At 43.4% G+C, this 23,457-nt stretch overlaps 1 protein-coding gene across 1 annotated transcript in view; it reads left to right on the top strand.

The window, feature by feature from the left end:
- Window positions 1-1,495: 1,495 nt before the first annotated feature.
- Window positions 1,496-23,457, top strand: part of HUNK (hormonally up-regulated Neu-associated kinase) — an 87,798-nt gene continuing 65,836 nt past the window's right edge. Inside the window, exon 1 of the mRNA XM_084624566.1 lies at window positions 1,496-2,769. Coding sequence (XP_084480692.1) covers window positions 2,512-2,769 — 258 coding nt within the window. The 5' untranslated portion in view covers window positions 1,496-2,511. The remainder of the gene's footprint in view (window positions 2,770-23,457) is intronic.

Raw genomic sequence — 23,457 nt, 5'->3', positions numbered from 1 at the left:
GGGCATGAGCAGGTCAATCTTGGTGAGATATCATCTGCAGTGGAATTTGTTCCCTGGTTTGGCATGTCAGAGCCTGAAAGTGTTAAACTTCAGGACAAGCTGAAAGAGCCATTTGTTCTCCCAGACTTTTCCTTAAGGGAAGGATATAGTTCTGGAAAAGGGGTGGGAATTGAGAGCTGGTGGGTAATTTGATTGTTATTTTCTGTTCGGGTATATTGTAATACTGTAAATGTATCCAGAGCATGCGATGTGTGTATATTTTAAAACCAAAAGGAAACCATCAAAATAAGCTCTATTGGTGTTAGACCCTTCTGTTCAGTTCCTGTCCATATTTCCCCTCATTACTTTTCCATCTCATTTGAAATCTCAGCTGAAAACTTATCTTTTCACCAATCATATAATATCTGATGTAGCCTTGTTTGGGGAATGACTCTACCCTGCACACAGAGGGGGAAGGGTTTTCTCAGTATTCATTATTTCAAAGTCTCTAATACTATGCTAAATTGGGGCAGTTTCTTATTTGTACTCTGAGGCAAAGAGCTTACAAATCAGTTTCAGACACATAACACAACATAGGGGGCAGCAAAACAGCAGGGTGTAAATGGACTGGAGGAAGCACTGGGGTAACAACTAAAAGATTATTCAGTTACTTAGCAAAGGTTAGTGTACATGGTGGAGCAAAGCTATTTTGACTTTTTAAGTGTAAATAAAGAGAAACATCTTTGATTTCTTGTGGGTGTCATGGTACAGGGAAGGTTTAGGTAGGAATTTAAATGAGAAGAGGTCAGTGACCTTCTGGGCCAGCTCAGGAAGGGCTTTTATGTGTACACAGGAATTCAGCCCCTGAGTGAGGTACTGAATGTCCTCAACTCCCAGGGACTTCAGTGTAAGTTGAGGGGTGCTTAGCTTTAGGATCAGGACCTCAGGTCTTTTAAATCTCTAGACTCTATTATCCTCCCTTGTATATGTCCCTGATTGCCTCTGTAAATACCTGCACATACTGTGTACAAAAGAGGGGAAGGGAGGAGAATGGAACAGTCTGATTCGTTTTCTCCCTTTGCCTGGGATGAGGAAGATCTCTACAGAAAGGATTGTCCTCTCTCCACGCTCCACTAAGGGGGCAGGGGATCAGAACCCATGCCTCCATGTCTGTCTGCCCTCTTGTTTTACCTAATACTGCAGGCAGGTGTATTATGAAGCACTGAAAAACATTTTAGGATACAGTTTATAGGAAAGAAACTATACCAAATAAAGTTATGTTGTAAAATGCAACTTTGAATTAATTGGTAACAACAAAATCAGGGTAGAGAACTTAGAAATGTAGAACCCCCCTGTAAATAAAGTAATAATTTGAACTGAAGCAAAAGGGTGGTACATCGAAAAGCTGCATAGGAACTACATTGGCACTCTCAGGATTTTTTAACAACGTCGTGGGGGGGGGGGTATTCATGCACTCAATAGCAGAGCTGTCACGATCTCAGCTCTGGAGCACATTCCACCAACAAAGGAGTGAAAAACACACCCACCCTGAAGTGTTCACAAGTAGAAAGGTGGGGAAAGCGGCGCAGGATACAAATATTCTCAAGCAAGAATAAAACATAACGAGAAAATAAAACCACACACATACATGTCCAGAAAAAGAACCACGTCGAATGTCTGTATCCGGCTGGGAGCTGGGATTTGTAGTCTAATTATCCAGAGAGAGGTGCACTGTCATGACTTTCAGGTGGCTTTTCTCTCTGGGAGAGGGGTTTGGGGGTGTTCTGTTTTGAGAGCCCTGCACTAGCAGAGGGGGAAGGAGGGGCGACCAGGGTTTGAAAATGTTCAGGCTGCTGTGCTGAGTTTAGATCACATCTGTTCCCGCCGCGTGTGATCGGATTAAATTACTGCACATTCAAACGGAATTAGGCTCCCCCCCTCCCCCATCCGAGAGGGCGCCTCAAGCAAAGAGAAAGCACCTCTCTCGGCACAGAGCGAGGGAGGGAGACACACACAGACAGAGGGGAGGGGTAAAGCGAGACAGACCCAATCGGGAAACCGGCTTGCACGGGGACTGGAGACAATTGATCTGCGGGAGCTGGCTCTCGCTTGCTCTTCAACGTGATGCGCTGTGTGCCAGCCTTGCACGCTCGCCTTCAGTAGCTGCTGGGCTGGCTGCACGTTGCATTGTCGCCGGCGCTCTCCGGAGAGGATCGTGCTGGAGCGGCCGCCCCACCTACCCCGCAATCCAGCCCGCGGCTGGTCGGAGGAACTTTTCTCTTTGCCTCAAGCAGGCGCCTGAGCAGCCCCCTCCCCAGCATCCCGCCGGCCCCACGTGCGCTCGGGAGGCGAGCGCCTGGCCGCAGCCTCTCCGCGGGGCTCGCAGAGCGGGGAGCGGGCGCCCGCCGCCGCTGGCCGCGGGGGGAAGACTCTGCAGGGGCGGGACTGGCCCCGATGCCGAGGGAAGGTGCCCGGCGGCGGCGGCGGCGGCAGTAGCGGCGGGCAGGGCAGAAGCGGAGCCGGGGCGGGAGGATGCCGGCGGCGGCGGGCGACGGGCTGCTGAGCGAGCCGCCGGCGGCGGGGTTCGGCGATGGCGGGGAGCCGAGGAAGCCGCCGCTGGGCTCGGAGGGAAGTTTCCTGCCCGCCTGGGTCAGCGCAGCGGGGGCGCGGGAGCGGCTCCGCGATTTCCAGCACACCAAGCGCGTCGGCAACTACCTCATCGGCAGGAAGCTGGGAGAGGGGTCCTTCGCCAAAGTGCGCGAGGGGCTGCATGTGGTGACCGGCGAGAAGGTACCGACCCCTCCGCTCCCCCGCCACTTCCCTCCAGCTACCCATCCTTCCCAGCCCCGGCCGCTCCCCCCGTGCACCCCGGCCCCGCTCCCCGGGGGGCAGCTCCCCCCGCCATGCACCCCGATCCCGGGGGGAGCTCCCCCACTATGCACCCCCGACCCCGCTCCCCAGGGTGCAGCTCCCCCCCGCCATGCACCCCGATCCCGGGGGGAGCTCCCCCACTATGCACCCCCGACCCCGCTCCCCGCGGGGCAGCTTCCACCCCGTGCACCCCCGACCCGCTCCCCGGCGGGAAGCTGCACCCCCGACGCCGCTCCCCGGCGGGAGCTCCCCCCCGTGCACCCCCGACCCCGCTCCCCGCGGGGCAGCTTCCCCCCCGTGCACCCCCGACCCCGCTCCCCGCGGGGCAGCTTCCCCCCCGTGCACCCCCGACCCCGCTCCCCGGCGGGAAGCTGCACCCCGACCCCGCTCCCCGGCGGGCAGCTCCCCCCGCCATGCAGCCCGATCCCGGGGGGAGCTCTCCCACTATGCACCCCCGACCCCGCTCCCCGGCGGGCAGCTCCCCCCGCCATGCACCCCGATCCCGGGGGGAGCTCCCCCACTATCCACCCACGACCCCGCTCCACGGGGGTAGTCCCCCCCCGCCTTGCACCCCGATTCCGGGGGGAGATACCCCACACTATGCACCCCCGGTCCCGGATGCAGCTCCCACTATCCATCCACCACACTCACCCTAACCACTGGGTAGCTCCCCACTGTGCACCACCACCACGGGTCAACTCACCGCTGAACACCCCATCCCAACCACAGGGGCAGCTCCCCACTGTCCCTCCCCAGCCACACCCACCCTGGGCATAGGCACAGCTCCCTTCTGTGCACCCCAACCAACTAGACTCCCGAGGGCAACTCCCCACTCTCATCTCATTCCAGTGTGCTCAAAGGGCTGGCGCCACTCCATTCCCCGCAGTCTTACTAGAAGGGGCAGCTCCGCCAGTTTACTCTCCCCCTCCCCCCCGGAGGAGATCCCTCTTAAACCAGCCCCTCTTCTGGCAAGGAGTATTGCAGTCTCCCTATAGCTGTGGCCCCAAAGGCTTCCATTTACAGTTGTGATACCGCAGTGTTACTGTATTTGTGTTTAAATTCTCCTCCCCTCACTCCCCCCTCCACCTCGCCCATGGGCAGCTTCCCTCCACACTTGGAGAGCAGCTCTCCTGCTAGCCGCTCACAAGGAGAATGCACTTTTCCATTTGAGTTTTGGGTCAACTCCACTTATTTAAGGGCGAACTGAGGCAACTTCCCCCTCTCCTTGTTGCTTGCATGTTTGTGGACAGTTCTCTTGCAGATTGTATTTGTTCCTGGGATTTGGTTGCGGTATGTGAAATGAATTTGGTATTCCCAGTTCTGCAGGGAGCAGATAAGGGTCTGCCACGCCACTCCCTCCCCACATCCCAATTGGTATAACTGCTGGCAATCTGAGCAGAGAGATGCTCCCACTAGGACTGAAGTTACCTGTGATTGAAAGGACAGCAATTGATTAAACTGTCCTTTTTGCTAGAGGCAGTCTCTCTATCTGGATTGAGGCTCATTGGCTGGGCATTATGCCTGTGCTCTACTATTTAGATAGATGGGTACTTGTGTCTGCAGGAGGGCTATTAATCCAGCACCCAGAGGTGCAAAACCTCTGAGGGGTCACTTCCATTGATAGATAGCATTTTATGCCTAAGAAAAAATAAATGTGGTTCTATATGACAGTGAAAAGAAAATATCTGAATTTATAGTATACTGAACTTTGTGACTAGTTTGACTCTCTAAACATTCAACACAAAAATAGTATTTTCAGTTTGTCAATAAACTAAGATCTTTGATAATTATAGATTTTGGGTTTTTTTAATGTCTTAATCACTATAATACAATATAGATTATTCAATTCTCTATCTTCCCCTTTTGCTTTTAGTTATAAATATGCTTTAAACATTGTGGTAAAGAACACAGCCTCTTAAACTGTTGCAATATTGGCCGCTCTGTGTAATTTCGTGTGTCTTCAAGCAAGACAGATACTATTTGCTTATTGAAATGAGAGCTAGGGTTTTTTGGGTGGACTGTATTTATGATTAGAAGTTGTTGACATTGTCACACACTGGAAGGTGTAGCAGTTTAGTTTTTAGAGGACATTAGTAAGAGATGAAGTCATCTCATGGAGACTCACTTTTGTTTGTTTATTACTATCTTATACAGAATCTTTTAGCATAAGAATATAAGAATGGCCTTGCTGGGTCTGACCAATCGTCCACGTAGCTCAGTATTCTGTCTTCTGACAGTTGCTGGTGTCATGCTTCAGAGGGAATGAATAGAACAGGGAAATTACTGAGCCATCCAGTCCTCTCATCCAGTCCCAGCTTTTGGCAGTCCAAGGTTTAGGAATACCCAGAGCACGGCGGTTGGGTCCCTGGCTGTCTTAGCTAATAGCCATTGGTGGACCTATACTCTAGGAACTTACCTAATTATTTTTTGAACCCAGTTATACTTTTGGCCTTCATAACATTCTCTGGCAATTAGTTCCACAGGTTGACTGTGTGTTGTGTGAAAAAGTACTTCCTTTTGTTTGTTTTTAAAGCTGTTGCCTACTAATTTCATTGGGTGAACGCTGGTTCTTATGTTATGGGAAGGGGTAAACTTCCTTATTCATTTTCTTCACACCATACATGATTTTATTGACCTCTATCATATCCCCCCTTATTCATCTCTTTTTCATGCTGAATGGTCCCAGTCTTTTGAATTTTTCCTCATATGGAAGCACTTGCATACACTGAATAATTTTTGTTGCCTTTCTTTGTACTTTTTCCAATTCCAGATCCTACAGCGATCAGACATGAGGTCACTAATATTATTAAGAACGTAACTACTTGGTTTGTCAGTACTAGGAGCATTGGAGAAAAACTAGCTTGTTGACAAAATGCAATACAATTAGTCTGTCCTTTTCTGAGCCCATAAGTCTCTGCCTTTTTCTCGCCAGTTTGTCAATGGAGAACACCCAGACTTGTCTAATGCAGGACACTTTGTGATAACCCTCATTGGACTTATTGAGCTGAATTTATTCCTGACGTAACTCCATGAAGCCAAAGGAATTATTCATCATAGGTGTATTGGGCTATTGCATAAAATGTGTCCTGATAAAATGGATATGGCGGCAAACACCCCAAAAAGGAGCACCTTCCAGCTAATGCAAAACTATTAATTTTGATATAATCTGGCCTTTCTAGTTATGTGCAACAAGTGATGAAAAAATGACTGTTGGTGTCCCACACCGACCTGAAACGTCTTTCGAAGGAAGGTTTTCACATAAGCCTTTTAAAATCTTTTTAATTTTTACAAGCAGCCTGTAGAAATATAGTTAAGTAACAAAAATGGAGGCTTACTTTGGAGACACAGTGGTCTAATGCAGTGGCTCTCAACCCATGGCCCAATCAGCACACAGCTGCGACCCATGTGACATCCTCAGGGCCATACAGGTATAATATACATTGTGTGGATGTGGCCCCCATAATACACAGAGAGCTGCATATGCGGCCCATACTGGTAAATGGGTTGAGAATTAGTGGCTAACATACTACATGGAGTTTCAGGAGTCTTGGGTTTTAGTCCCAGCATTGCTACTGGGGGTTGTGGGCAAGTCACTTCATCTCAGTAAGCCTCTTTTTCACTTCCTAGCCTTCGACTGTCTATTGAGACTGTACACTCTTTTGGGGCAATGGCTGTTTTACTGTGTATGGTGCTTCATGCAATGGGGCCCCAACCTGCATTGGTGCCTCTTAGTGCTACTGTAATGAAAACAAATACAAACAATAATAAAATGGATTAAAAAATCCTAAAAAGGGTTTTCTCTACAGTTGTTCAGAGTGGGTTTGACAGCTTATTTTAACCAGTTAGATCACGGTAAGCAAATGACAAGAGTATAATGTACTCTAATTTTAGTGGCACTGTAAATGCAGCTATCATTAAGATTGTCATAATTTCCATTATAAATTCCTGTGCTCAAGTTTTTAACTCCAGTTGTAAAAGAAATTTGTTATGGGCTGAAATTTAACATGAGACTTGCCCTGAAACTCACCATGGGAACAATAATAGGGTTAGTGATTATGATATAGGAGTGCAAAAAAATTCCTTCCCTGCTCTCTTCTGTTACCAACCTCATGCTTCTCCTCAGTAACAAATTTATCAACCAGAGGATTAGATGTAAGACACCTACACATGCATGCCCTTCCCACTTCCCTTTTCTGGATTGCTATATTTACTTTAGTCTGTTAACAAAAAAAAGAAAAAAAAAAAAAGAGAGAGACCCACCATTGGCCACGCTGTCTCAGTTTCCAGACCCACAGTTTTTTTATTGTCTTGAATAACAGCAATTATAACAAAAGAAACAAACAGTGAAAAGTGTTGGAGAAACAGCTTTTTCAGTTATGTGGGCTAGTGTCCTTATTTGTGGACAGGCAAGTTGCTTTACACCTGTCAGGGCCCCCAACCTTGAGTCCCCAAGTTGTTTTCTGGGATCAGCATCTTTCATACAGTGGAGAACTAGATGTGACTTTCTTCTGAGCCTGTCAGTGTTGCCCTCAGATTGGACAGAAGCATTGGTGTTGAGTGTTCAAGACATCCATCTTTCTTTAGAGGCTGAGCATTCCACCTCCCTGGCATTCTAAGCCCTGGCTGGCTTGTGTCAAGTAAGCCTCTAAAGTTATTATCCAAAACTGACGCGAACCTCTTTGCCTGAGTAATTGGAATGTTTTGATGAGAATTGGAGTACATTTTGGAATACTGGAGTTGGAAGTACAGGGAAAATTCCTGTGATATTTAGCATTTCCACTTTTTATTTCTGGCTGAAACTAAGGAAGAGCAGGAGTGTATGGAAATAATAAAAATGATAGTTACTTGAACTTCTCTGAACCCCCAAAAGGTTGAACTTTAGCCAGATCAGTTTTCTCATATCTACTGTTTGCCCTGGGAACAAAGAGCCGCAACACTGTTCCCTTTCAGGTGCACACATGACCCCAGACCTGAACTTCAGCCCCTATATGAAGCTGATGAACACGCAGCTCTCCTGTTCATACTCCTCTACTGAACTTCTGATGTAGCCTCCAGCCAGCTTACACAGTGCCCAGCCTGCAGCATGAGGTGGGAGAGACAAACATCTGCTTTCCTGGACTCCTTTGCTTGGTGTGTGGGGTTTTGGGGAGGAGATTAGAGCAAGCACCTCCATGAATGAGATTGGAAGAGAGTATCACTTGGGGAGGAGAAATAAAAGTGGGAAGGGAATGACACCAGTGCACAGGAGATGGGTTAGTAAAAAGGGAAGTTTTACTTAAGTAGTTTGTTGCTATGTCAATGTCCTTCCCCACGTGCCTGGTAATATATTAAGAGGCAGATTAATTTATTCATTCATCAAGCCTTAATTTTTTAGGGCTGGAATCTACCAGCCCTATATTGAGTAGTTCCTTGAGAATTCTCAGTGACTGCAGTGGGGCAAATTGAGGAGCAATATACTACTCAACATAAGGGTACCAGAATCTTGCCCTAAACGACTAAGGGTTCAATACTGCACTCCTTACACAGATCAGACAGCCAAAGCCACATTGAAGTTAATAGGAGCTCTATTTTAAGGCACATATGACCAGCCTCTATATGACAGTTACTTTATTGATTTCCCCTTGCCCCTCCAAATTGCATTTCTGATTGCTTAGCAAGAAATGTTCACTAGGTGTGACATCTTACTTGTCTCATTGTACAGTTAAGAGGGAATGTTGAGCTGGGTCTGGAGTCTGGACTAATATCCAGATATTCTACCTGGCAGTGCACAGCCCTCTCACTCGGCCAGAAGACCATTGTGTAAAACCTTTTAGCCCATGTAGATTTAAAAAAGAAATAATTTAGGGCTCAAAGCTGTAAGCTGATCTGTGTGGGCAGACATGTGTGCCTGTAGATGGAGTCCCACTGACTTCAGAGAGGCTCCTGCTGGAATAAAGGTCTTCTCATGTGGAACAGTTTGCAGGATCATGGTAGTTGCTGTATTTTTCTAAACTGACATTTTTCAGGCCTATGATTCCATGATGCTGATTAGTGCCCTTAATATATTTTAGAAAAAGGAAAAATAAATTGACAGTCGATTTTGTTTTTTAAAGCAGTTATTGAGCAAGGGCACTGACTTAATTTCAATAAAAATGCCATAAAAATCTGAACGCTTAGTGCTAATATTTGGTGGCTGCATTGGCACAACCTGAGCCTATTACAGTCTTTCAAATTCCAAGTAAATTAAGGTACCCAAAGAGGCACGATGCAGGAGACCCAATAGCTCTGGAGGAGTTAATACATATTATTGTTTAATAAATGTATGTACTTAGGCATTACATTTTTGAATTAATGAGGCCCCAACTAGGTTCAGATGCAATTGTGTTATAGCACAAGATCAAGGCAATACAAAGTAAATGCCAAAACTCTGCGGTTACCTCACCCCATCATCGGTAGGTGTTGCAGGGACCTTCAGGATTTGGCCCAAAGTAATAAAATATCACAGGCTGTCTGGTTACCCTACTCCCTAGAGTAGTCTTGCTGAAACTAATGGGACTACACTTGTGAGTAAAATAACCTGGTTTTGGTCCTGTACTTCTTGCAAATGCCTAGGCACAACAGGGTGAATTAAGGTTAAATTTTACAGCTTTAGCTATGAATGTCTTTACTTTTTGAGGGTTTTAGGTCAAACCTTTTACTGTTCTTTTTGTGGTTTAAGGTTTCCATAATAACAGGCATGTGATTACTTTCTGGTCTTGAAAAAGGAGTGGTTATGCTTAATGCACGTAAATGCATTTAAGCTGAGCACAGGAGAATACTGAACAGATTATTTTTTTCCCATTGCTGTTTAGATGAAAATATCACAGCCTACAATCTGAAAATTTTTTGGGAAAGGATTGATTTGTAAGATTCCTCAGTTCTGACAATCTTTCTTGCTACTTCTAAGGAAGCAGTCTCTCTTTTGGTAGCGTGCTAATTTAGATTTATTCTTAAATTGTGATGATGAAATCCTTGTTGAGTTAGCTCTATTGTCGTTCAATGAATGATAGGAGGCTCACTCATGGTATTTTCTGAGGTAGTCTCAAACTCAGTGTCTTTAGACTCAGAATGGCCAGCCACTGAGCAATGAAAATTTGCCAGAAATAGATTTCACAAGATATTATTCCTTATGGCATTAATGCAGACAGAAAAGGCTATGTCCCTTTGAATATAATTGAGTGAGACTGTTTGTACTTTCAGTAGATTGAGGAGGCTGGATGATCTATTATGTACTCTAATAAAATATATGAAAGCCTCTGTGTCATATCACAGAATGACAATATATTAGGGCTAGAGAATGTTTTAGTGCTGAAGGTTATATAAAGGAACTTGAGCTGAAATTACATTTAATTTCATTCTGGGATAGATCTAGGCACTACAGAAGTAGTTGCAGAAATTGAGTTGCTTGATTCCTAACCCACTGAAAAACCTATTTATTGGTTTCTTTAGAGATATTGTTGATCTTAAAAAGGTGCATTTTTAGGTCCTGGTAATCAAGTGTTTTCCATGACAATGCTGATTACCCAGTGGGAAGTAGCTACTAAAAATATAGTTTTCTAGGTTCTGCCATAGAGGTAAAATGACTAATATTAGAGGTGGCCTTTTCACGGGAAGTTCTGTTTTCAGAATACATTTTTGTAGCACACAAGTTAGCATTTGTTTATTTTAGAATCCTGGAAACGCAGGGGTGGGATACGTGGGAAGAACAAGCACTCTGTAGAGAGCTGGAAACTCCTATTAACCCTCAGCAGGTACTCCGTGAATGAAGCAAGTATTTGTAAAAAGCACCTGCATAGTATGTCCTGTAGAATCTGTCATCTGTCAATGACAGATTGCTCTGCATACAGATTACAAAATTACATGCTACTGTAGCAGGCACGTTCTCTTTTGAACTTCATGGCCTGCTTTACCTTTTGAAGTGCTTATGAATGATTGAAATAGGCGTATAGGGAATAGTACGGCTCTAGATTTTCTCAGCAGGTGTTGAGTCATAGAAGTGCTATTTGGCTTCCATAGAGTCTAAATGAGGCTCACTCAGAGAGGCAGTTACACTGTCTGTTCTAGAGCAGCCAAGGCAATCATGTGCCAAGAATTTACTGTGACTGAAAAGACATAGGCTGCTATATTAACATCCTTTTACATTTAAGTGTGTGTGGATACTAACACAGCTGCTACTCTGAAACCGAAGGATGTTGGGAGATTCAGTATATAAGAGGGTAAGTCTCTATCTCTCTCGTATCACCTACATATCCCAACACCACCCTACTGTTCCATATGCAAACACTTGAAGAGGCTGTAGATTGCAGCCAGTCTTTTTCTGGGTGAGACAGACATAAGAATGACCATACTGGGTCTGATCAGTCGTACATCTGACCCAGTATCCTGTTGTCCGACAGTGACCAATGTCAGATGTGTCAGAGGGAATGAACAGGAAAGGGCAATTATTGAGTGATCCATCTGCTGTTGTCCACTCCATGCTTCTAGTAGTCAGAGGTTTAGGGACATCCAGAGCATGGAGTTGCATCCCTGACCATCATGGCTAATATCCATTGATGGACCTATCCTCCAGGAACTTATATTTTTTGAACCCACTTATAGTTTTGGCCTTCACAATATCCCCTGGCAATTATTTCCACAGGTTGACTGGATTGTGTGAAGAATTACTCCCTTATATTTAGTCTGTGCGTGAACAGTTCAGGAGTGGGGGTTCTCACAGCAGAGCAGGGTAAGGCTGGCTCCCAGAGTCAAGGATTGGAGTGACATAGCAGATCAGCAGTCCAGATAACACCAGGAGAACATCACAGTAGTGCAGCGAGCAGGGTAGGAACTCTTATCATCAGGGATTTCATATATTACGCACTGCCTTTCGAAGGTAGTCAGATATTCAGCAATATCATCCTCCTCACTGTATGCAGGACATAAGTGTTCTGATTTTTGGAGTGATGGGAGTTGTTGCAATTGGGGGGTTCTGGTTCTGCAACTCTAGCATGTCCAGTTGGTGTTTTCGCGCGTGCGCTCTCTCTCTCTCTCTCTTTCTTCCCGCTCACTCTCTTTTTCTTCCATGGCCCTTCTGTATGTAGCCTCCTCTCTGGCTGCCTCCGCCTCCATAGTTTCCCTGGCCGCAGCTGCTTCTTTGAGCCTCATTTCTGCCTGCCACATTTGAAACTTGCTATCCTTTTCCTTCTCTGCAGCTTCCAGTCTGGCCAGCTCTAGTTTTGTAGCTGCCTCACTGGTAGTCGTTTTTCTGCTTTCTTGTGCTTATTTCCCTCACCCGAAATAAACAAACAGAAAATAACAAAACTTTGACCTCTTCCTGACTGTTTTTAGCCATTGCACTTAAGACTCACTTAAAATCACAAATATCAGTGCTTAAAGTGTGAACTTCATTTGGAGTAACAAGCCACACGTACACCCTGCTCACTGTGCCACTGTGATGTTCCCCTGGTGTTATCTGGACTGGTGATCTGCTAGGTCACTCTAATCCTTGACTTTGGAAACCAGCCTTACCCTGCTCTTCTGTGAGAACACCTACTCCTGGACTTTTCACGCACAGCCTCTAGCGTGTAAGCTGCTCCTTGGATTGTGCAACCAAATGACACTAGCCAATATCTCCTGCCTCAGACACAACCCTAGGAACCTCCGTCTTGCAGTGTCCAGTTATGCCTGCTGGACGCTGTAAGTTTATATGAGTTCATCAGTTTAACAAAGAAATTGATGTGGTACCAGGCTTGTTATCCCAATGGGAGTCTGACATGTTTCAAACCAAACACACTGCTTCTGGTAGAATAAACACACACATTTATTAACTACAAAAAGATAGATTTTAAGTGATTATAAGTCAAAGCACAACAAGTCGGATTTGGTGAAATGAAATAAAAGCAAAACGCATTCTAAGCTGATCTTAACACTTTCAGTGCCCTTACAAACCTAGATGCTTCTCACCAGAGGCTGGCTGGTTACCCTTCAGCCAGGCTCTCCCCTTTGATCAGCGCTTCAGTTGCTTGGTGGTGATGTCTGTAGATAGAGGTGGAAGAGAAAGGAAGAGCATGGCAAACATCTCTCCCTTTATCGTGTTCTTTCTTCCCTTTTGGCTTTGCCTCCCCGCTTCAGGGTCAGGTGAACATTATCTCATTGTAGTCCTTGACTGACCAAGGAAAGGGGGGTGAATCTCTCAAGAGTCCAACAGATCCTTTGTTGCTGCCTAGGCCAGCATCCTTTGTTCCTGTAAGGCTGGGCTGGGTTTGTCCCATACATGCCCTGATGAGGCATGAACTGCCCCTCTGCTCTTGGAGAGTTTTTTCCTGGGCTTGTTTTAAGCCATGAGGACACATTTTCAGCCTCATAACCTATAACATTACTTCCCACAGCCCCCTTTGGCCTGTAACGGCGAACTGCAGCCAGTGGGAGCTGCGATCGGCCAAACCTGCGGATGCAGCAGGTAAACAAACTGTCCCAGCCTGACAGGGGATTTACCCTGGCGGGCTGCGTGCCAAACATTGCCGATCCCTGATCTATCCCTTTCCTAATGGTTCCTAATGTTCTGTTAGCTTTTTTGATTGCCGCTGCATATTGAGCAGGTGATTTCAGAGAACAATACATGATGACCCCAAGATCTCTTTCTTGAGCGGTAACAGCTAATTTAGACCAACATTTTGTATCTAGATTTGGGATTATGTTTTCCAATATGCATTACTTTGTACTTACCAACATTGAATTTTATCTGCATTTTCGTACCCAGTTTTGCAAGATCCCTTTAACTCTTGTCAGTCAGCTTTGGACTTAATTATCTTGAGTAATTTTGTATCATCTGCAGATTTTGCCAGTTCACTGTTCACCCCCTTTTTCATTTATGAATATGTTGTGCAGTACAGGTCCTGGTACAGATCTTTGGGGTACCCTACTGTTTACACCTCTCTGCTCTGAAAACTGACCATTTATTCCTATCTTTGTTTCCTATCTTTTAACCAGTTACTGATCCAAGAGAACCTTCCCTCTTATTCCATGACAGCTTACTTTGCTTAAGGGCCTTTGGTGAGGGAACTTATCAAAAGTTTTCTGAAAGTCCAAGTACACTAACTGAACTGGATCACCCTTGTCCACATATTTGTTGACCTCCTCAAAGAATTCTAAGAGGTTGGTGAGGCATAATTTCCCATTACAAGAACTATGCTAACGTGGGTTTTTTCACACCCCGACCAACATGACTATGCTGACAAAACATTGTAGCATAGACCTGTATTAAATGTCAGATCATCACCAGAGAAACAGATAACAAGAACCAATAGCTGGAAGTTCAAGCCAGAAAAATTCAAATTAGAAATTTTAACAGTGAGGGTGATTAACCATTGTAACAAACTACTAAGGGATGTGGTGCATCCTCCATCTCTTGAAGTCTTTAAATCTTCAAGTCTCCACTGGATGCCTTTCTGGAAGAAATGCTTTAATCCAGCACAAGTTATTGGGCTCAATACAGGGATAAATGTGTGAAATTCTGTGCTCTGTGTTTATATAGGAGGTCAGATTAAATGATCTAATGGTTCATTCTGGCCTTTAAAATCTTTAAATTGACAACACCCAGGTCTTGCTTAAAATATCAGTTTAAAAAAATCATCTTTGTAATGAGATTCCAAAGAACAGCAAGTTATGCTAAAAAAAAAGTATGAACCAATTTTCTTTTTAAATGATCTAGGGAGTGTGCCAGTGGAGGGAATGGGCCTGGCCAAAACATCCTGGACCCCAGCTGTTGCAGGCTGGTGTAAAATTGCACTGGGGACTGATGTCAGAATACTATGCACAAGAACAGGAAGCAATGGGAAATCTGGCCTGTGGTCTCTAGCTTTCTAAGGAAAGTGTGCACACTCATGTTCTGATACAGTAGTATCTCTGTCTTGGAGAATGTAAGATTATACTCAAAACCATTGCCTCTGTGTTGAAGACCATACATGTCAAAACCTGCAAATACATTGTGTCAGATTCTCTGCTACTGTGAGTTGGCACAACTCCATTGACATCAATGGAGCTGTACCAGTTTACGCCAGCGAAAGATTGTGACTCTGTGTCAAATACTACAAATATTATACATTTAGATTGTTAACCTGTTTGTTCTGTACTACAAGTGTCCTTCAGAGATCAATACTTTTGGTTCAGTTTTAAACATGCTGGGTCAGACCCACTGGATGTGATCACTTGCACTGCAGGAGAAATTCAAAGAGGCAGGGGTGGTTGTGGAGTCACTCTTTGACTACTTGCAACGTCTTGGAATTCCGTCCAAAGGAGGGGAGCTTTCATTGATGGCCAAGATTCTACGAGTATTGCCAGCAGAAGCTGTGCTGAGTCAGTGCATCTCCTAGTTGTACCGTCTCCCCAGTCATTGTTGCCATCTTTTAGAAATTTAGGGCTTGGTTCTTACAGGTGTTGAGTGCTTCAAGCAAGGTGCTGTGCACCCAAATGAGTCATTGCCAACCCCAAGTGTTCAAAAGTAAAGAGTCAGACTCCCCGCCCCCCCAAGTCATGAGATTAGCTTTGAAACCATGAGCTTTTTAAAATATGGTGTCATAAATATAAAGGGAAGGGTAAACCCCTTTGATATCCCTCCTGGCCAGGGGAAAGCTCCTCTCACCTGTAAAGGGTTAAGAAGCTAAAGGTAACCTCGCTGGCACCTGACCAAAATGACCAATGAGGAGACAAGATACTTTCAAAAGCTGGGAGGAGGGAGAGAAACAAAGGGTTTGTGTGTCTGTCTGTAGGCGTCTTGGCCGGGGACAGAACAGGAATGGAGTCTTAGAACTTTTAGTAAGTAATCTAGCTAGGTATGTGTTAGATTATGATTTCTTTAAATGGCTGAGAAAAGAATTGTGCTGAATAGAATAACTATTTCTGTCTGTGTATCTTTTTTGTAACTTAAGGTTTTGCCTAGAGGGGTTCTCTATGTTTTTGAATCTAATTACCCTGTAAGATATATACCATCCTGATTTTACAGGGGGGATTTCTTTATTTCTATTTACTTCTATTTTTTATTAAAAGTCTTCTTGTAAAACACTGAATGCTTTTTCATTGTTCTCAGATCCAAGGGTTTGGGTTTGTGGTCACCTATGCAAATTGGTGAGGCTTTTTATCCAACATTTCCCAGGAAAGGGGGGGTGCAAGTGTTGGGAGGATTGTTCATTGTTCTTAAGATCCAAGGGTCTGGGTCTGTAGTCACCTAGACAAATTGGTGAGGCTTTTTACCAAACCTTGTCCAGGAAGTGGGGTGCAAGGTTTTGGGAAGTATTTTGGGGGGAAGGACGCGTCCAAACAGCTCTTCCCCAGTAACCAGTATTAGTTTGGTGGTGGTAGCGGCCATTCCAAGGATAACGGGGGTAATATTTGTTACCTTGGGGAAGTTTTGACCTAAGCTGGTAAAGATAAGCTTAGGAGGTTTTTCATGCAGGTCCCCACATCTGTACCCTAGAGTTCAGAGTGGGGGAGGAACCTTGACATATGGTTTGGGTTTTTTCTTTGCCTTCTGGTTTCGGAGCATTTAGGATGCACTCAGGTCACGTTTTCAAGCTTTTCTCCTCAACCATTCTGGCTAGAAACTTACTTTTTAAAAATGAAACTGAGGAACACATATAATCACATGACTCCTGGAGGCAGGGCTTTAAGAAAACCCCCAGATATTGTGTGCCTGAAAATTGTGAGAGTTGGCAAGACTCATTGCTTTTAGTGACTCATGGCATTAGGGCACAGATCCTTAGTTAGAAATTTGGCTTATTCTTCTGCCTTTTTCCCCACAGTGCTGCGTGTATAACGTTAGTTTTCTAGATGCATTCTGTTTCTCACCATGAACATTCAATTAGTGGCTTTATTTGTCAGTGGGTTCTCACATTTTTAAAATTTTATAGATGTAGAAGAGCTTGTTTTGAAAAATACTTACTGTAAAATTGGTACAGTGACCTTCTTCCAGGAACTCTTTTTTCCATTAAAAGCTACCACTTGTGAGAAATCTTTCCTTTTCTTTTGTAAAAGCTTAAGTTAAAGCAGCAAAACTTAATTCCCCCATCTCATAAATGGAAATATACAATGTTCAGTGTATATAGCCCCATAGGTGTACATGATGTTTTACATAGTAATTAAAGAAATTTCTTTATCCTGAGGACTTTACCATTTAATTAAAGCCTTGATTGTGTAAGAATTCATGTGCTCAACTTTATGTACCTTGTGGTCCCGTTAACTTATCACATGAGTAAAACTAAGCAATTGTGTGTTTGCAGGATCAGAACCTAAGTGGAGTATAACAAAGACAGAAGAAGTACCTAAAATAAGGTGTGGGGCTGCTAAGGAACAGTTCATGACAGGTTAATTCTTTATTGTAGCTAGAGCTGGTAATGCTACCTAATATTACGTTTCCCTAATGCTTTCCATTATGAGATGCTGTTTTCGGTTGTGTAGAACTTTGCCAGACTTTAACCCAGAGGTCCCCAAAGTATGGGGCACGCCCCCCCCCCTGGGGGGGCACGGAGGAATGTCCAGGGGAGTGAGACCAGGGCCAGCATCTCCCCCCGCCCAGAGCCATGACCCTTGCTCCTGGCTCTGGGTGGGCAGGGGAGGGGCATGGACAGAAGTAAGGGGGAAAATGACCCTCAAAAGTTTGGGGATTGCTATTTTAACCATTCGGGATGAAATTTTTCCATTCTGGGTGTCTGCCTGAGGATGATATTTTGAGAGGAAGTTTCAGCCAAAATGATTCAGATGTTTCTGAGAACAGGGATAGGAAAAAATGTTATTTTCCCCATTGTGACCCTAAAAGCATCCGTGTATCAGGAGGCAACTGCCTCTCTGGTCTCTGGTAGTAAGTATCAGTTGGCCTGACTGGCTTCATGTACCCCAGCTCACCAGCGGGGGAGAACACAGCATGGAATATATATCAGACAGCATGGCATCCACACCCATACAGGGAAAGGAACTTTATCTGGGGATACATTTCAGAAGAATGTATTTCAAAGGTTTATGGGACTATAAAAAGAGAGGGAGTGACCCTCCCCTAAGTTATCCTTCACCTGAGGAGACATGGAAAACTAGTGCCTTGGGAATCCCTGTGGGGCTCCTGATCAAAAGCTAATCAGCCATTGCTGGAAAAGGAAGACTGCTGAGGAAACCAGCTTGAATAAAGAATGTAGCTTGTTAAGTTAGCTCTTAGCCATTAGAGCTACTGTTTTTTTCTAACCCCTTCTATCTTTATCCTGTATATTTGAATTTCCTTAAAACCAATCTCTCTTTAATTAAATAACCTTTTTACTTTTTATCTAGACCAACCCAGTGCTTTGATTGTATGGAAGTGATTGTTAATTCCAGTCAAGGCAACAAGTCATTATTTATGTCTTTAAAGGAGCAGCAAACTTAATCGCTTTTGTTATTGCACCATGGTAAGGGCTGTGCACTGCTGAGAGACATCTCTGAGGAGCTCGGGGGCTGGAGTTCACTAATGGTTATATACTGGGCAAGGTTTGGGCTGGGAGAGCCCTGAAGAGTTTGTTGGCAAGGCAGACAAGCTGGTGTGTCAGGCAGTTGTCACATAGCTTAGGTGCCACAAAGCTCCCACTTACTGAGGCTGAGAGGGGTAGCACAGAGTCTCACAGCTCTGGGTATTCCCAGCAGCTTTCCAGACCCATATTAGTAAATTATGGTGACCTTTTCTTTGAAAAGCTCTAGAGCCCCCATTCTTTGGAGCAAGAACTTGGAATTTGGCAGGGGATGGGAAAAATCACATACCTGACATAAATGTTTGTGAAGCACTCAGATACTGCAGTGATGAGCACCATAGAAAAACCCATGAGGAAATTAATAATTCTTTTGTCAGAGCAAGATTTGTGGTGTTGGGCCACGTATACATTAAACTTTTAGGCTAAAACAAAATATTGAAGAGCTGCTCTTTAAGTGAGGACTGGCCATTCTGCGCATGGAATGAAGCAGAGGTCCTGTGGAACAAATTCTAGGTGATCGTATAATTTAAGATCGTATAATAACACAGATGTACAAGGGGGCCAAATTAATGTTCACCAATCATTTTAATTCTGCTTAGGTTTTGAGTGCTTGACTTTTCAGTTGTAATAATGTTCTTTTAATGTAGTTTTCTTGTATGTAATTTTTATTTAAATTATTGAACAAATGCTTATGTAAATGTGAAATACTTTATCAAATAATTTTATTTAGAATATAATTGGAAGGATTTTAAGTCAAGGTTACAGTAACTTCAGTAGGAGTTTTGCTTGAATGAGGACTGTAGGATTTGGCACTTTGTCAACACAGTGTGGCGTAACGCATGTTATGGAGCATTTAAGGATTTTAACATAAGGCAGGATAAACACCAGGCTGCTGATGTTCAATCACCTGTTCATTATTTCTTATGTAATCAACTGCTCGCAATGGATTCATCTGGAAAATAACTAGTTTCAACAGGAGCCTATTACAAAGCTGAACTCTTCCTTCTAACCCCCTATTGTTCTATGTTTCATGTTTGGAGTAAGTAAAATGGTCTTTAATAGTCAGAGAGGCTGCTCACTATTCCAATCTGTCTTCCAGGAAGCTTGTTTTAATATTTTTCAGCTGTAGCTCTCACATGTTCTGCAATGATCTGAATTGATGCACATGTGGCAGTTGCTTATCCTCTTGAGATAATCTGCTTTCAAGTTTACATTCAGCAGTTTTAAAGGCATCGCTAACAGTGCATGTCAGTAGTGCTTGCTTCTCATATATACCATCATAATTTTAGTTATTGGTGGCAAATGGGGGTAATATCCAGTGTTGAGATTAAATTGACACCAGGTGTAAGTTTTTGTGTGATTCTCACATCTGGGTCCTTGTATTTGCTCTTGAAAGCTTTGTATTTTTAACATTTTTAATAAAGTGTAAAGCTGTGTGCCTGGTTTTGGTGGCATATGTTAAATATAAATGTCTTGTTAATTAAAGTGTGTCCTGCTCTCTTTGTCTCAGAATGGGCCTTATTCATCCCGGATATATGCTCTTGAAGTTATACCGGGATTGCTTTTGCACTGGTGAATAATGGGATGCTTCTATTTATCTTCATACATTTCAGAAGACATAAAGCAACTTACTTATATTCCCCCTTCCCTTTGCAAGTTGTGTGGTTATCCCAAACTCAGGAAAATGGAAGGTAATAGTGTATAGCATTTATCTTATTTAGGGGGATGATGTAAATTCCTAAGTCAAGCAGCCACTTAACTGTTGTGACAAACCATCCTGTAACAAGTGAATTGTAATAGTCTATCTAAAACTGAGTAGTTACATGTTGTATAAACAGCAATATAAAAAATGATGTTAGTTATTATGTTGATTACACCCTTCTCCAAGTTTTTCAAGGGAATATCTACAATTATCTGAAGCGTGTCAGTGCCAAGGTGGAAGAGGAATTATGCAGGGTAGTCTGGGGTGTTTCAGTAGGAATAAAGGGATACAACAGAGCAAAGGAAAACTTGCATTGGCCTTCAGAAAATACTTCTTAACAGCACGATTTATTTGTTTGTCCAACTGTTTCCCGTGGGAAGTGGTGGAAGATTCAGTACTAGGGTTATTTAAAGCTGCATTGGACAACCTCTGTCCACCTCCATTGAACACTTTTTGAAATCAAATCACAAACAAGATAGAGATGCTGAAATCTAATGTTTTGAGGGTAAACATTTCAAATAGTGTAAATAAATACATTGGCTTTCTTATCCCTCCCATCAGTAGCAACCTCAGGAAGAGGCTGAGGGTTGTATGGTCATAAAGGTTAGAGTTGGAACCATCTCCTAACTACTGTAGTGTGTCTCAAACACTTTCCCTAATGCCTTCTGAAACAATATTGTCTGCTGGTGGGCAGTGGGTTACAGCCTATGACTCTTCTAGCTGGCTGGTTCAGGAAGTGCCAATAAAGTGAATGAAAATGCTTATTTTGGTATATTTCCTGGAATCACTGATCTCAGTATGAGCACCAGTAAAAATGTGTGTCCACACTAGGGGTTTGTACTAATTTAATCAGACCTGTTTTAAACTGATATAGCTAAAACAATACAAAAACTGTGTGGACCAGCTCTACAGTAAAGATCCTATGAGAGGTTAACAGGGCCTGTGAAGAGGACTACCTGCTAAAAAATAAACAGAAAGCTGAAGTTGCACTTACTAAAGATTCCTTTTTTTATGAATGCTTCACTCCCTTACCCTGTCCTTAGAAATGATTTTTAGTTTTCGATCATGTAATGCTGTTCTTTCTTTTAGTATAGGATCAGAAATGTTATTGCTTTGGAAAAGGTTTCCAAATGAAGAGACTAGAAAAGAGTAATACACAAATAAAGTTTCATGGCTATCTGCCCCCCCCTTTTTTTTTTTTTTAAATATAAATCTTCCATATTTGGTTTTCTGTGTGTGATATCCAGGGAGCTGTGAGACACAGAATATGGAATCATTGTGCTGCCTTGAAACACTTCTCTTGGTTCTCAACATTTGTGAACTTTCTGTCACTCAAGTTATAACACCACACAAATAATGGTGCTGAGACTTAAACCTTCTGTGCATCAAAAGCAGAAGCATTTATTGCTCTGGTAAGTGTAAGTTTTCCTCTAGAAAAACTATAAAGCTACATCAGTATTAAAACCATTTATTATATGAGGGACCCTGACTTTTCTGCATACCTAGTTATGCATTTCATCACTGAAATGTGAAACTGGGACAGTTTAATGTATTACAAGTCCATGAATGTGGATATTAGAAGATTCATAAGCAGGGGCTCTCATGCGAGGGTTGCTGTTAACGCAACATTATTATCTGGTATCAGTTCTCCATTTTTGTTTCCCTACATGTAACTTGAGAGCCTCATCCATCTCACTATGACAGACAAAATTGTAAGCATTAAAAAGGCAAGTTTTACTTTATCAGAAACAGCTGTGTAGGATATGGTTCATTTGTGACTGAGGCATAAACGACGCTTTGCTGTATTTTAGACATAGCTGTTTTATGTTGTTCTTACAACTTAAAAGGGCCAGGTTTAGTTCAAGAGGACCTCTGTTTTGTAACAGTTGTCACACTGGCTTCCCCCATGACCAGTCATGTGTAGCAATCAGTTTGGTCAACACAGAATAGGGACCACACTTGCCTTAACAAGTTTTCCATCTGCCATGGTGATCACATATCACTCCTCATTCATTTGTGTAACAGCCCCTGAAAATTCCTTTCCTCTGACTTGATTATACTTTGTGCTCCAACTAGTTTTCTTGCTGAGTGACAGAGTATTATAGCAATGTGAGCTTCACCTTATGTATGGGGAGAAATCTTTCTTTGAAAAATATTCAATATTTGGAGAGTGATATTTGATGAACACTTTAAATTGCCAGGCAAATCATGTTGTTTCAGACATTCAAGTGTGTGTTTTCTCCTTGCTTTGCCTAATCTAGGGCTTAAGGCTGGTTTTGACAGGCTGGTAAGGATTTCCTGTCCAGTCTTTACCATCATTATGGAGCCATCATTTATTTTTGTCTCTGGCCTTCTTCCTTCTTGACCTCCATCCATCTCTGCCTAATCCTAGTCTTCTTGTATATAGCCTTAGATACCCAAGAGGTGAAAATTTGCTGATGTCACTGGGGACACCATTAGGGCCACCCCATTCATCGGTTGACCAGGAGAGACTGAGAAGTCAATGGAACGACCTTCTTTCTGTCTAAGACTGAGTAGATCTCTTCCATGATTCTTGAAATCCTACTTGTCCATGGAGAGTCACATCATCCCTCTCATACCCAGGTTTACAATGTAGCAGCGCGAAATACTGCTTTCCAGTCTACTGGGCCATACACTGGCTATGTGACACCAAAATATTGCAACTCATTGCTCCTGCATCGGATCCACATATTCGTGGATATTTGTCAGTCCATCAGAGTGGAGGCGAAACAGACAGTGATTATACTTGTGGACAAGTCTGCTTTTGCAGATTGCTGTTGGCCTGGCTTATCTCTGTTTTCCTTGAAATGAACAGCTAACCTGTAAATAGGGTGAATAAAGAGTTGGTTAACTTTCTGTTGATACTTTTAAGGATTGTCTGCAATTTCCTCAGAAATCATAACTTGAAGGATGCATAAAAACATAAAGCACTAATATTTATTAAGGAGACTTGTTGCTAGGAAAAATATGATGTTACACAGGATGGTCGAAAAATCCCTTAGAAAATTGTAGTAAAGGGATTCACAAAATATGCCACTTTAAAATTTACAGACACAAATAGTTAATAATGCTGTATGAATTGTGTGCTATAAACCTCAGGGTATTAAAGTACATGCCTGACTTCAAGCACATGAGTATTCTTGTTGATTTCAGTGGGCCTACTCACATGCTTAAAGTTAGGCATGTGTTTAAGTACCTTACTGAATTGGGGCCCTGAGGCAAGAAGTCTTACTATGATACAGCAAAACTCTGAATTCCATCTCTTGAGAACAGAGCAGTCACAGCTGGATGTACACTTTTCACATTTTGGCAGCTTACATGAAAGGATTTTCTTTTTTGTTCAAACAGTGGCAATGTCAGTCAATTTCAGTAATGGATTTGCTTGAAAAAAAAAAAATCCATGAA

This window comes from Lepidochelys olivacea, assembly GCF_965140295.1.
Source record: "Lepidochelys olivacea isolate rLepOli2 genome assembly, chromosome: 1".
In the NCBI taxonomy this organism is placed as follows: domain Eukaryota; kingdom Metazoa; phylum Chordata; order Testudines; family Cheloniidae; genus Lepidochelys; species Lepidochelys olivacea.
The sequence above is the reverse complement of the archived record's forward strand: the minus strand, read 5'-3'. Positions and strand labels throughout refer to the sequence as shown.